General features: G+C 44.0%; 1 protein-coding gene across 3 annotated transcripts in view; it reads left to right on the forward strand.

The window, feature by feature from the left end:
* The first annotated feature begins 8,046 nt into the window (after positions 1 to 8,046).
* Positions 8,047 to 15,018, forward strand: part of LOC147433203 (glycine-rich domain-containing protein 2-like) — a 27,491-nt gene continuing 20,519 nt past the window's right edge. The window contains exons 1-2 of one of the 3 annotated variants that reach the window (XM_086492853.1): positions 8,047 to 8,304; positions 9,017 to 9,134. In XM_086492853.1, coding sequence (XP_086348979.1) covers positions 8,144 to 8,304; positions 9,017 to 9,134 — 279 coding nt within the window. In that variant the 5' untranslated portion in view covers positions 8,047 to 8,143. The remainder of the gene's footprint in view (positions 8,305 to 9,016; positions 9,135 to 15,018) is intronic. The other 2 variants (XM_086492851.1, XM_086492852.1) reach the window with 2 other exon arrangements.

Below are 15,018 nucleotides of genomic sequence, written 5' to 3' on the forward strand. Positions count from 1 at the left end.
AAGGTTTAAAAATATGGCATGTTTAACATCTCTTAGTCAATAAAGCAGACAATAAAATTTTGAAAATTCAAGTTTCATAGCAGTGGTATATGTCAAGGTATTGGCCTATGTGTAAAAAAATATTGGTTTGATTCTAGTTACATTCTTCATTGTGATAAGACTCTACCTATTGAAACAATGTAAGATCACATTTAACTTCAAATCTAACATGCCTTATGCTTCTCTAATCTGAAAAAGATTCATGCGAGCTTGGAAAAATCTTAAAATAGTGTCCTATCTTGAAATTATCTCCCATGCACCTAAGATTGTAGTTGTGTGTAAGTATTTATTGAAATGAAAAATCATATGAAAATTTGAAGCAACATGAGTGCACATAGATTTTGATTTAATACAGATCACTATCATCATGAATGGCACACTGACATCTCATAGTATAAGTATAAAAAAGCATCTATATACTTCGTGTTAAAGTTGTTCTTTGAAATGTTTTATTATGTAATACCATACAACTTTAGTCATCACATATATACTAAAGTAAGGCCACATAGAAATTGTATAAACTAAGCATTTTATCAACTTGATTGGTTAAGTACCCTTTTTATATTTTACTGTTGAAAACCAACCACTATAATAAGTTTCCTTTGTGGCTATCAAAGTCTACCTTCTAGAATCGAAACCTAGAACAAAGGAAGTTGTCACCCAAATTTGTAGGTAGTGGTATTTGCACATCTTGAAGACCTAGTATGCATTATATAGCATGTCATATATCAAGTAAGTGGTTTGTGGTACAAATTTTTGGGAAAAGATTCAAAAATTCTATGTAAATTTATGAGTATGCTATAGCATTGGAGCTAACCAAGGAGAAGGTTTAATTTGTATGCATGAACTCTAAAACATACAATGTTTATTCCAGTAGGACCATGATATGTGTGAGAATTTAGGATTTTTTATTTGTTCACTATATATGAGTGAATTTCCTTCTTGTTGGGTAGGTCCACTACTTTTGAATATTCATTGTCACTAATGAACTTTTATACATAGAAATCATCACATTTGTGACAAAAAAATGGCAACAACTCATGTCCTCATGGTCAAAACTTCACCCCAATTCAAAAGTGGAAATTAGGAGATTCCCAAACTCTCCAATAAGGCTTTCATATACACATACTCATCGACAGACTGAACTACAATGTAAATTAGAGGAAGGGAAAGTGAGAAAAAGTCATACACACAAACAATAGATAGAATAGAGAAAGGGATATTACCTGAAGCATCTTGTGCCAATCATGGAACTTCAACCCATACAATTGAACTCTTCCACCTTTCTTTGCATCTGTGAAAGCTCCCTTTAGCGACCTCATGTATCATGTTGGTGTGCGAATAGACGCAATGGTATCATTCACTTTGTCTAATTCTTCTTTGGCTAGCATCCATGGTGCTTTACGAAGCTCAATCTTCCCATTGGGGGCACAAAATGGAGTAGTAGAGACCGGGAGACATTTCAAGACCCTCAAATTCTCCCTCACCCCCAATGAGTCCTTCTTGCCAATAATGTGGTCCCACAAGGCGTGGACCACATTCTTGAATATGTGCATGGGATCGAAGAGGTGTTGTATTTTTAAGTCCTTCCAATATGGAAGCCTTAAAAAATATGGAATACCTTGACATACGTTTTGGTGGAGTACTCAGAGCCATATTGTTGTTGTAGTTCTCTTTCCAAATGGTTGCCGAATTTTCCATCGTGAGCTTCAGAGATGTCTTCCCATTTGTTGGAGCCTTGTGCTTGCTATCACCTTGGGGTAAGAAACAATGGTTGTTCGGATAGATTACCAATCGCAATGCATCCGGCCTCTTTGTCACCAATGATGGCACGCAAGTAGGACATGCATTCTGGCCCAATGTGGACAACCCTGCATACATATCATATCGTTAGAGAGAAGCTTCAAACTAAAGGGAGAGAGAATAGAGAGAGAAGGAGAAGCGAGATACCACAAATCTCTCTAAGCCTGGGATAGTCATGCATAGTCCACTTAAGGATTCCACTCACAATGGATTCTCTCCCATCCTTTGCAAGTGAGACATCTACAACAGGGATGCCTCTCCATAACTCCTCCAACTCCTTGATGAGGGGTTTGATGTAGACGTCAATATTTGACACTTTGTCCTTCCCTGCCACAAGCAAGGAAAGAAGTACATTGCTTTTCTTGGTTGTCTCCCATGGTAGAATATTGTAGTTGACGATCACCACATGCCAAGTGCTCCATGAAGTAGACTTAGTGCCAAAGGGGTTGACACCATCACTTGGTAACCCAAGCCTCAAGCGTCGAGGCTCCAACCCAAAATCTGGCCATTGAGTTTTGATGTGCCTCCATGTAGGTAAATCGACAGGGACACGCATCATTCCATCATTTGAGCGGTGGTTGGTGTGTCATGCGAGAAGCTCCACGATAGACCTACTTTCAAACATGTGTTGAATGCAAGGGATTAATGGAAAATGGATCAATACCTTGCAAGGTAGGTGCTCCCCGCTCACTTTGATCTTGTATCATGCTTCCATGCACATGGGAAATGAGGTAGCATGTGCGTGCTCATTGGGGTATAATATGCAACCGTGACGCACGCGTGGATGTGCTCATACTCCATGCCAACTGCAGTGACATACGATCTAGCTCGTCGATGATCCAGAGGCATGTGGTGATCTTTTGGCAACATTTTTCCCATCAAACTATAACAAATAAGAGTATTAATACAATTGGAAGGAGCACCACGAAGTGAGAGAGATGTATAAAAAGCCATATAACGAACTTACCCAAGGAGTGCATCGACACTTGCATTGCTCCAACCAAATTTTTCTTGCAAGTTGAGGACTTCCAACGATGCCTAGAGTACTAAGTATTGTGCATCGTCGTAAAGAGGTACTCGGGCACTCGTCAACAATATGTCCTCCGTTGTCGCTGCCTGTTGAGTGCATGGCTAGCAATCCTCCTCGCAGACGTCGTGTTCATGAGCCAGTAACTCATCACACATGTCGCACATGTGCTCATCCTCTACCTCAAAGTATGACTGAGACGCCAGAGGAGGATCTATTGAAGAAGATCTAGTGGGAGGATCACCATGCGGTGTGCCCAATTCATCCAATAGATTTTGTCTCTGTCGATCGGCCTTGCGCGCCGACACACCACCACTGAACACAGACCAATGGGACACCTCCTCACGCGAGGGGTGAGTAGCACTCTCATCTCTCCGAGCTCTTTTTTGAGGATGCCAAAGCCCTTCATTCTCCACGTACTCCAATGCAATCGCCTCAAGCAAAGAATTGCCCTTTTTCACTTAACGCAAGGACAAGGGAGTTTGTCCTTGAGCGACCGATCACGTTCAGAGCCGTTTGAAGGGCCACAATCCCAGTCGACGTCCTGCACAGACGCAAAATAGAGAGGAGATTTAATTCAAAAAAATTATATTTAGTCATATGTGTCCTAAAAAATAAACAATTATTTAGAAAAAATGGTATCAATTATATATTTCAATAAAAAAAAGAGAAATGACTAAAAATCCAAAGAGAATAAAGTGCAATGAGTGCTATAATTTTTTACAAATAAAGTGCAATCAGTAATTTCACTAAATGGTTTAATTTGTTAATAAAAAATGTTACAAAAAAGATTAAAAAATGCACTTAAAAAATATCTAAAAGTCCTCAAAAAAAAAAGTACTCATAAGGCTAAAAATGAAATTATTGATATCTACGGGTAGAGGGGGGGTGGTTTGTACACCCCCCCCCCCCCCTGCTACCTCAGATACGTTTGTATCCGTTTGAAATGATGTTATGTGGTAATAGATGCAGTAATATGGACGACAATATGTGGTAAATATGTGTCGTAATATCCATCGTAATCACTGGTGCCTAAAAAAGAAAGAAGGACAGAGTATGCCGCATTTTTGCAGCATACTCTGTCCTCTTCTTCTCCGCCATAGCACCTGTACCAAGCCCCCCACTCCCTATTCCACCTCCCACACCCTCTACCTCTCTCTCCCTTCTCCATCTCTCCCTCACACACACACACACACACACACACACACACACACACACATATACACATTTTCAACTCGTTTGCGAAGAAGTTTCAGTTTGTTTGTGAAGGAGTTGTTGAAGGGAGCTTATGGTGATTGTCATAGGACGCTCGACCTAACGGTCAACCATATCTACAACTTAAGGTAATCACAAAACCTTCCCCCCCCCCCCCCCCCCCCCCCTTTTCCTATTGTATTCTACTCCACACACACACACACACACACACACTTACATGCATAAAGATAGAAACAATAGGAGATTAAGAAGTGCACATACCTCATTCATTTGATCGATTGATGCAATAGGGATTATCATTAACGATTTTTTTATGAAGGTTGCCTAGTGAAGTAGATGTAATCTTCTCGCGCATCGTTGAATCCTTGTTTTCTTTGTTTGAAAATGGATGTAAGAGGTAGATTTGTTGGAAAATAGATTGTTAGAGAAATAGATAAAGAAATAGGTTGAAGTAAGTAAAAAAGGAATACACTTGAGAAAGAGAGGAGAAAGAGAGGAAGAGAGATAATAGAGTAAAATAGGGAGAGAGGGGAGAGAGAGAGAGAGAGAGAGAGAGAGAGAGAGGGAGGGAGAGAAATAGAGTAAGATAGGGAGAGAGAGAGAGAGAGAGAGAGAGAGAGAGAGAGAGAGTGACAGAGGGAGAGAAATAGAGTAAGATAGGGAGAGAGGAGAGAGAATAGAGAAATAGAGGGAGAGAAATATACAGAAAAAGAGAGAGAGAGAGAGAGAGAGAGAGAGAGAGAGAGAGAGAGAGAGATAAATAGAGAGAGAGAGAGAGAGAGAGAGAGGGAGAGAATAGGGTGAGAGAGAGAGAGAGAGATGGAGAAATAGAGAAAGAGAGGGAGAGAAATAGAGGGAGAGAGATAGAGAGAGAGAGAGAGGAGAGAGAGAGAGAGAGATAGATAGATAGATAGATAGATAGTTCTATTATCGTCCTGGGAGGTCAAATATGACCTATGGGACCAAATGAACATGTCACGTGGTGTGAGTGGAGTTCATAAGTGACTCTCGATACTCAAAAATGGCTGAAATGAGCGTCGCAATAGAGAGTCCACATCGTGGTTGGGAGAGGAAGGTATGTAGGGAGAGATCATGGCTGAATATATGGGGAAAAGAGGACCTAATGTGGTCAAAAGCTGAGCACTCAAGTAGTGTGTGGTACTCACTCTCTCGCACTTGACGAGGGCATAAGGTGCAAAGTCGATGACACTCCTCGCCAGTGCCCCAACGTCCTGTCTCGCAGCGTAGAGAATGGGAGCTAAGACGAATGGAGGCAATGGTGCGGATCGCACTCAACGGGATGGGCTCAATGATGTAGGAATGGGTTCGGTTACCTCGTTCCGAGAAGAAGAGAGATTTGTAGTTTGGGGCAACGTGTGTGGTGTAATGGCTGAAGCGAGAACCTCCGGATTTCTCTCAAGCCGTGATACATTGGCGTTGTAAGAAGGCCTCATTAACTTGGGAGTCGATCGACGCATCCTGGACCAAGTGACATGCATCCCATCTTCCAAACCATTTCTTGATATCAAGCATCCACCTCGAACTTAGTATTTTGCTCTTGCATGTCTTTTGAACCATTTGACTTGCTTCATATGCGATTCTAGGAAGTCGATGCAAAGGGCTACGTTGTGTCTTACGCATGTACTCCACAACCCTTTGCATGCCCAAGACCTCAATGGGAAGCAATCCGGACTCAAGAAGTAAGAGCATGTAGGGTGTTTGTGTCTTGACTTGGAGAAAGTTGGTGAGAAAACGCTTTTGGACATTCTCAAACTCTTTCCAAGTAGACTTCCCGATTCTTCCACCCCACACCTCCACTCCATAAAGAAGCACCGGTGTCACCAATGTGTCAAGAGGTACTTTTTGAGAGCCCAACACTTGATCTCTCCTGCATTGCACATGTTCTCAAATGCATAATAGACCCTCTTTCCGGCTTCCAAGCGACACATTGCACAATCCTTCCATTTATGATTGGATGGAACCTCAAGGCCAAGGTACTTGAAGTGATCTACTACTTCAAGTTTCTCATTGTTGTATACAATGCATGGATTTTCATCATTGAGGGTCTTTACAAGCATAACCTTGGTTTTGGATCCATTCACGATCAGCCCGCTATGTAGGCAAAAGCGTTCCAAGACACTCATAAGCTTTTGTGCATCTTCTAAGGTATGTGCCAAGAGCACTACATCATCGGCATAAAGCAAAAGCATGATCACTGCATTTCCGATCTTAACCTCTTCTATGCCTTCTTGCTGCATAAAGTCAAGAACCATGCATTCCAATTCATCAATGAGTAGCCCAAAGAGGGTTGGGGAAAGTGGGCATCCTTGTTTGACACCAATAGTGCTTGCAAAAAATTCTGAAATTCCATCTCCCATACATAATCGACATATCACTTTTTGGTAGATGCGAAAGACTACATGCATAAATTCTCTCGGCACTTGAAGGCTTTGCATACGTCTCCAAAGATTTCCTCGCGGTACCATGTCAAAAGCTTTCTTGAAATCCACAAAGCAACAATACAACTTTTTTCCTTTCAATCGAGATGCTTCCATAAGAACTCACAGAGTGACAAGGTGATCAATAGTGCTATGATGCTTTCGAAAACCTGCTTGGCCAAGTGCACATTTGCCATTCTTTTCAGCTCATTCACTTATCTTCATCTCCATGATACATCCAAATAACTTTGACATCAAAGAACCAACCATTATAGTGCGATAGTTGTTCACATTGTTTACATCTCCTCCTTTGTGCAAAGGTTTGATCCAATTTGCACTCCAATCATGAGGCATGCCATACTGAAGTGCAAGGTTAAACATATTGCATATCCAATATCGTGTTTTCTTGCTTGTCCATTTAATCATTTCAGCCTTGACACCTTGAAGGTCACCTGCCTTGCGAGTAGCAAGTTTCTCAAGCGCGTGGCATACATCTTCAATGGTAAAGAAGGGAGACATAAACGGAAGGGAGCTACAACACTCCATCTTATCAACATTGGGTTGCTCATAGAGGTTCTTACAATGCATATACATATCCTCAAGAGTCAAGTCACCAAATCTCTCAACGCGCTTGCCTTTTAGATTTTGTCAAAACTTGCCACATGCATGTGCTTTCTCTTGTGCTAAAAGAAGTTGTTTTTCGACTTCCCACCTTCTCCTCTTCTTTTGAACAAGTGCTTTGTATGTGTGTGAATATTCCAAGTAAACTTCCTAGTCTTTGATTGCATCCAATCTTAGCAAGTGTTTTCGGGCTTGACTACATTCCATGAGGGTTACTCACAGGTGACGTCCCCTCATAGGTAATAGTGAATCCCCTAGAGTTAATTTGCGGCAACATACGCGGTTTTGGTCTGCCCCTCTTATAATGACTATCTTGCACGGGTAGTTTCAAATGGAATCTACGATTCAAGCAATTTGGCCGATGCACCTTTGGTAAATTCAATGCTAAAAGTAAGTTCGAGTAGGCTTCTAAATTCGGGGCCTCTCCACTACAAACCATGTGTACTAACCACTAAGCTTGCTTGCATTCATTGATATATAGGGGATTTGAGTATGTCATATCATAAATGCGAATTGAACGGGTTTGTAAATTTGGGATACCTCTGCGTCGTCAGTTATGACATCTCACGATTGAGGCCTCTCGGTGGTCCCCCTTTTATCATCGATCCCATTTGAATTAGATGCCCATGTGATAGATGGCCATGTGATATAGTGACGAGGCTGGCCGTGTGATATTGTGACGAAATACAACCAGGAGCTAGCCCATAGTCTGCCTCTCGGAACTGCCTTATTAGTCATCGTGCATGGGTCGCGGTCAGTCGTCACCTTGCAAACCACGCAAGCCTCTAACAGCGTGTGGGCCGCCAAGGGGGCTCATTTTTCAAACGGACTCAATCAATGGTCGGATTATTATCAGGTACCAATGATTAAGTAGGCAGAGGATGCCAAAGAGACACTCTGCACACTCACGCACGCCCATAGACACACACATCCATCCCGCACATACATTTAACTCTATATTACACACGGACACACACATCTACCTACTGAGGCGCTAGAGATGGAGGTGGGAGAGTTCGCAAGCAAATGGAGGGCAGCTCAGTATGTGAGCTTTGGCGTTGCTTTGATTCCCGCTGCCCAGCAGCTGTTGCGCTTTCTTGCACAAGTCGATCACTACCCTTGTCTCTATGGAGGCCCCGCAGTCTCTCGCGCAATCCAACGGCAAGTATTATAATATCTCTCTCTCTCTCTCTCTCTCTCTCTCTCTCTCTGTGCATGTGTGTGGGGCGGGGCGTTGTCGGTCACGCAGTTTTTTTTGGGGGGAGCACGTAGTTTAAATATATAAGAAGCAAGTCGCCCTCCTCAAGCACAGGCGGGCACGTAGTGCAATGGTAGAGACGCACCGTCTGAGGGCTCAAGCGGAGGGGTTGATTCCTTGTGCGCTGCGCTTGACTACACTTATGGTCAACCCGCTATCGCCCACTTGATTTGACTGGGAACCGGGAAGGAGGGGCTTGCCACGGAGGCAAGCACTCCGATATCTAACCAACGCCCCGCAAGGACCCAGGGCTGATGTGTTGGTTGCTGCACGAGAGAGGGGAAGAGAGATTATGCATGATGAGTTGTTGACCTCTGAGCTCATTCTGGCTGCTGAGGTATCTCTCATCCAACAGCCCTTATACCCCTTCATTCCGCTCAGGAATGGAGGGCTGAGATGATCTACAGCCTCCCGACGCCCGACTGTGACGGTGGGGGTTGGGGCTGGCTGTTTCCTGCCCTCAACTCATGGTACATGAGCTGACAGCAAGCAGCGTGTATGCAAAACAATGAGAAAGACTCAATTTTCCAATGGAAGAATGACCGAAATTGCTTGTGAAGCTGGTTGACTGCCATTAATTGTGCCCTGTAGAGCTAATCATATTCCTTGGCGCAGGTATGAGGAATGCTGGATTCCGTTGCTTTCCAACTTTAGTGAGCGTGGCACCCCAATATTGCCCCTACAACCACCTCTTGACTGCGCTTGGATTTGGCATATCCATCGGCTCAATCCGGTATTACACTCAACCAACTACCTACATGCACTTCTGGTGCTCTCCTCTCTCTCTCTCTCTCTCTCTCTCTCTCTCTCTCTCTCACACACACACACACACGGTTTTCGATGAAGGTTTGACACAATAAGACTATGGCATTCTCCCATGTGGACAATGGAGTTCTATTCCCATCGAAGAGATTTCTTGCCTAGCTATGTGCGGTTGTGGATGGGGGACAGAGGGCCTCCACCCCAGCTTGTTATCCCCTTCCTGCAATCCTACCTACCTTGGTATGCAGGCCCTCACTCGTAGTAGCTTATGAAGTTATCAATGTGAGAATGTGTCAAAAGCTCTTGTGATACACAAAATGCATCTTGTTAAATTCCTGAGCTTCATTTTGTCGTAGTAAAATCGAGGCTTTTCAGCTCAATCTTGATATAGCGCATTGCAACACTGATTGGCTTGGTGTATATATATACATATATATATATATAGATAGATGTATGTATATATCTATATATGTATGTATGTGTGTGTGTGTGTGTGTGTGTGTGTGTTTTGCTAGTAGCCTTCATACTGACCTCCCTTGGCAGCCTATCGATTCTTTTCTTCCTTCTCCAGCCTGCCACGGAGTACCTGGTGCCTTCTTTGCCTTGTACAACCTCGTTCTTCGAGGTTGCGGAGTGATTGCCACTGCAGTTTTCCTTGCCCTTTGAAGCCTCTGTTTGCTATGCAAGCTCTGGCTTTTTTGCCATTGCCTCCCATGTTGCTTAGGCAACATTGCTACGGCCCAGGAGACATCTTCATGTCTCTTGTGTAGCAGGACCACCTTTGGAAGGCTTCCCCATTCTTGCAACAGTTGAGAATGTAGAGACCTTAGGAGGATAGGTGCCTATAAGTAGCAAGGGTCAATTGTTTGATCTTCTCTATCATCTTTGTCATCAACTACTCTCTCCCTTCAGCTAATTTTCACAGCCCTTTGATTTCAGATGGTCCCCAGTTGGCTGGCCTTGCCCAACATTGAGCTTTTTCCGATGCAGTTGTTGTGTTTGGCACAAGAGAAAAGCGATTGGGCGCTTCCCCTCCTCTGCTCTATTCTCACCGAGATCCCCTCCTATTTCTGCCACCGGCTGGAGCCTACAAAAGGAAGCACTAGTGCCGCACTCCTCCCAAATTTTCCAGCGCTAGCACAAAGACTTTGTCGCTCCGGAGGTGCAAGAAAAGGCCAACGTCGCTCATGGCTACCCAAGCGTACCGGATGACGCCAAGACCGAGCTAGCATGCGGGTTGCATCGTGAAGAATTGCCTACGGAGATTGTCTCCGTAGCGACAAGTTGTTCTTTTTCTTTGCTTTCAGTCCATAAATGTTGTAGACGAGACTGATTTAGGAATGGGAACTCAATGGGAACTCGAGCGCACACCTCTTTTGTGTGTAGGATTGGAAGAGAGGCTTCTCTATATAGAGATCTCTTATAGGGAATTTCTTTTCGAGAACCGAGTTGCGTCTCTAACATCAAGACTTCAAAGGTAATGTTTTCATGTTTTGATCTTTGATTATTTGTTTGCAGGAGTACTTCCTCTTCGCAAGGGAGTAGGAGTAGAAGAAGGCATGAGCCTCTGCAGGAGAAAAGCGATTTGAAGAACTAGAGTTAGATCAGCCCAAGGATTTCGTACCATGAGTTTGGGAATAGGTCCATGGATCTAAGAGTGGTAGACTCTTGAGTTGGAATCCGGAAGTTGAGATTCCCACGCGTCTAGGAAAGCAGAGTTATTCTACAAGAAGAGGACTATGGGAATAGAGTCGGAAAAGAGTTGCACAGATACCATGCCCTGAGTCTAAAAGGTGAGATCCAGAGGCGTGAACTTTGGTTCTCAAGGATTCAAAATAAGGAACGGAAATTCCTTGGAATATAGTTTTGTCCTAGGAATAGGAAGCTGAGGTTTCCAGGAACCATCGAGTCTTATTCTAAAATAAGTGTGATGGTAATACATGTGCTTGTATAGAATTCTCCCCAATAATAAAGATACTTTTACGGAGGGGGGGGGGCGGGGGGGGACGAGCTCTCATCTTCTGCTTGTCCCTAGTACTGTGTTGATCTTCTCAGTCACTCTCTCTATTTTTCTCCATATCCTTTGGATTGAGTATTAAGTGATGAATTCTATTTATCTAAGTATGTTTTCTATTGTTATGCGCTCCCATTTGTGACACTGGTATCAGAGCGCATGGTCTCCTCTCTTTCTCCGTAAAGGAGAAGGACGACTCTAGAATGATGCTAGAAGAAGCCATGACAAGCCAAGAGAGAAGTAAGGAGGTGGAACCCTAAGTCTTGCAGGAAAAGCTCGCAGAGTAGGAAAAAAATTTTCTCTGTGCAGGAAGTCGACCAGACTTGAAATTCTTTGAGAAGTCGACAAGAGCATGATGCTCAAGAACCTAGAGAATCCGAGGAGCAGAATGCTCAAGATCCTTAAGAACCTAGAAGTGATTTAAATTCACTTGTTAAAATTTCGAGAAATCTGAACGAATTTTTCTTATCATCCAAAACTCTACCTGTCTCCTCTTTCAGAATACCCATGAATATCGAGTTTAGAACCATAGCCAAGAGATCCCATCATGCCGGGAAGAATCCAAGGAAGGTCTCTCCACCTAAGAACACTCTAGTCAAGTTTGATACTTTTGACGGAAGGGAAGATGTTCCGAAAGTTATCGATTTCAGTCGATAGTTTGAGGTTGCCTTTGCAAACGGCAATTTCTTGAAAGTGTCGAAGATGAGACATATGAGAATGCAACTCAAGGGGATTGCGAGTGCTTGGTAGTATTCCAAATCTCCTCTGCAAGAAACGCAAAACAAGGCTTGGATTCAAGTTAAGGTTGAGTGTTTTGATAGATTTTTTTCTCTATACTTTGAGGAAGGTATTAGAGAAGATTGCGATCAGTTTTCACAAAAGGAGTAGGAGCGAGTCACGGATGATGTGAACAGGCATTGGTTCACTCTTTCAAAGGTGGCTCCATTCTTGACCCTCTCTAAGGAAGAAAAGACGAAGAGATTGACCGAGGGATGGTTATGGAGCGAGCTTTTTTTTTTCATCCCACCACCACTACCTCCCATTGCCGCCCCTTAGCACCCATTGCCACCACCAGCTTAGCCCACCAATGGTGATTAGTGGTGCTAGCTTACTACCACCATGTGCCGCCCCTAATCCTACAACCATAGCCCATTGCCGCCCCTCCCTCTAATAAAGTAGCCAAGAACCTCCTCCTCCTTTTGTGTATGTGTATGTGTGTGTGTGTGTGTGTGTGTGTGTGTGTGTGTGTGTGTGTGTTGTGTGTGTGTGTGTGTGTGTGAGCCCCTACCCTCTCCCCCTCCTCTCTCTCTCTCTCTCTCTCTCTCTCTCTCTCTCTCTCTCTCTCTCTCTCTCGTCGGCCCCTCCCCTCCTGCTTCTCTCTCTCGATCACTACAAGAGGTTGTGTGCTCTTGTGACGTTGTTAGCAACGGAAATACATTGGGTTTTTATAACCCCCGGCGTCGCTAAAACCATCGCTAATAGCGTCGCTAGGAGAGTGTCGCTATATGCGACGCTATAGGAGTCGCTATAAGCGACGATATATAGCGACGGTTATAGCGACGTTTACACAGAAGTCTATAGCCACGCTTATAGAGACGCTCCAGAGCCATAAATAGCGACGGTTATAGCGACGCCCGAGAGAAATTTTTTTTGGTGACAGGGCATTGAATGCCCTGCCACCCATCAACCATATTGCACTTGATTCACTTTTTTTAAAAAGTGCAAGGGTAGATAATAGACCCAAAATAGTCACCCACAAGACGCATTGTTTGCAAAATTGACAAGCGTAAAATTGACAATTGTACACATCATAGGCAAAATGAATTGATTGGCAAATGTAATAATGACAATTGTACAACATCATAGGCATAAAGAATTGATTGGCAAAATGAAATCCGGTGACAAATGTAATAATATACATGGTTCAAAAAGACGTATAAAATCCGTCTCATGATACATTATGAGAAACCCTAAACTAATGCTATCTAGCTACGGCTAAACTGACGTCGTCTAGTCAGACGTCTCATCGCGTCCAAGCGGCGTATCTGTCGGATTCTGCAAAAAAAGACAATAAGACAGCTTTCAGTAAGTATAAACATATAACGACATTTATGAAACAATACAAAAAATAGAAAAGAGTAAACCCTAATACTAACCATGCCGCCGCGAGAACTGAGAATGTCCATCAGGGCGTTTAAGCCCTTCCTGCCTCCGTACTCGCGCTCGTACGGTGTGGGATCACGTCCTGTCATCGACCACTGTCAAAACATACAAAGATTTCATTATGTTAGAATTAAAAAACTCATAAACCCTAAACTATCGAACATAAAGAGCAATGCGAAAACACTTACAAAATCGGCCTCAAATGATGTCCATCCACCGCTCCCCAAGTGGTGCGAGCTCCCTGCCTCTACTCGCGCTCTGGCTGCATCCTTTTGTTGCTTCCACTTGTCGGGATTCTCGCGCGCTGCTTTCTTTGCATTCTTCCAATCTTCTTTGGCCAGCCAATCTGGCCTGTTCCACCCATGCTTGATTGCTTTTTGCACTTCGGAACGCTTGTGTTTGCAGTATTCGCGCATTCGAATCTTCATCAGGTCTTCATTGAAGCGCTGATCCTGTGTTGGAACGGGAAACTCATCATGAAGTATGCTGATGACTCTGTTTTTTAAATCACTCGGTACTTCACTCCATTTGTTTAGTATGTAGTGTCTAAATAGCTGAGAGCAAAGACCATGCATGCACGAGATCACCTTCTTGCCGTCATCATCCATGATGATGCCGCCGCTGAAGTCGACGGAGTAAGGCAAGCCCTCTGGCCGGTGACGCGTGAACCTGGGTGTCCCGGCAGGGGTCTCTAGCGGCGTGTCGATGGGGGTACGGACGTCAGGTGTCTCCACCGGCGTCTGGGCCCCGAAGCGAGGAGTGTCGAGTGGGGTGGCTCCTCGCGGAGTAGGTAGAGGTGTGTAGCTGCTAGGAACAGTCAGGCGCGCAAAACCTGGCGTAGATGGCGATGTTGTGGCTGGTGTGGGGGCGGGCAAAGAAGGGGAGGGTAAAGAGCCTCGTCGAACACGAGGCGGTGTGGAGGCATCGGCGGCGGAATCCCCACAACAACCGCCACCGCCACCACTAGAGCGCCGGTGTCTAGACGAGTGTGAAGATCGTCTCGTCGACGCCGAAGCTTTGGAGCGCGCCGAAGCTTCGGAGAAGAGGGAGATGCGGATGGAGTAGGAACGTGCGATGATGCGCCAGAGCGTGACGCTCCACGTACCACTGTCTCTGCTGCGGTGACAAAGAAGAAAGAAACTCCTCATCATCCATACCTGCATTAAACACACGAATATTTAAACTTAATATTGAATGAATAGAGTAGACAATGACGCAAAGACCATTAAATACAATGACGTAATGACGCATATAAATACAATGACGCAATGAATTGAGTGATAGAAGAGGCAAGTCAAAAACTCAGAATTTTCAATCAAAAGATGTGAGCGCGAGTAGAAAAGAGCGTTATACACCATGGAAGGTACTTAAAGAGCCAGAGCTTTTACAACACGGAGCAAAATTGTTCAAATACAATATTTGTGGCTTTAAGAGATCTCTCTCTCATCCTCGCATAACTCAGCATAACTTCCTATATCTATATAGAGCTCTCCGTTTAAACACATATCCTCTGTTTCATTTTGTAGCTCCTCTGCATGCACCCCATATAGAGTAGTAGCATCTTGATGCTCGTCCGGCACCACCGCAGCGGCTTCTGATTGAGTATCTTCTCTGATCTCCTCCATTGATGCCGTTGTGATTGGCACATGGTAGCCTTCATACGTCCTTGCACTACGAG

The sequence above is a fragment of the Adiantum capillus-veneris genome, chromosome 20 (assembly GCF_014529385.1).
Source record: "Adiantum capillus-veneris isolate H3 chromosome 20, ASM1452938v2, whole genome shotgun sequence".
In the NCBI taxonomy this organism is placed as follows: Eukaryota; Viridiplantae; Streptophyta; class Polypodiopsida; order Polypodiales; family Pteridaceae; genus Adiantum; species Adiantum capillus-veneris.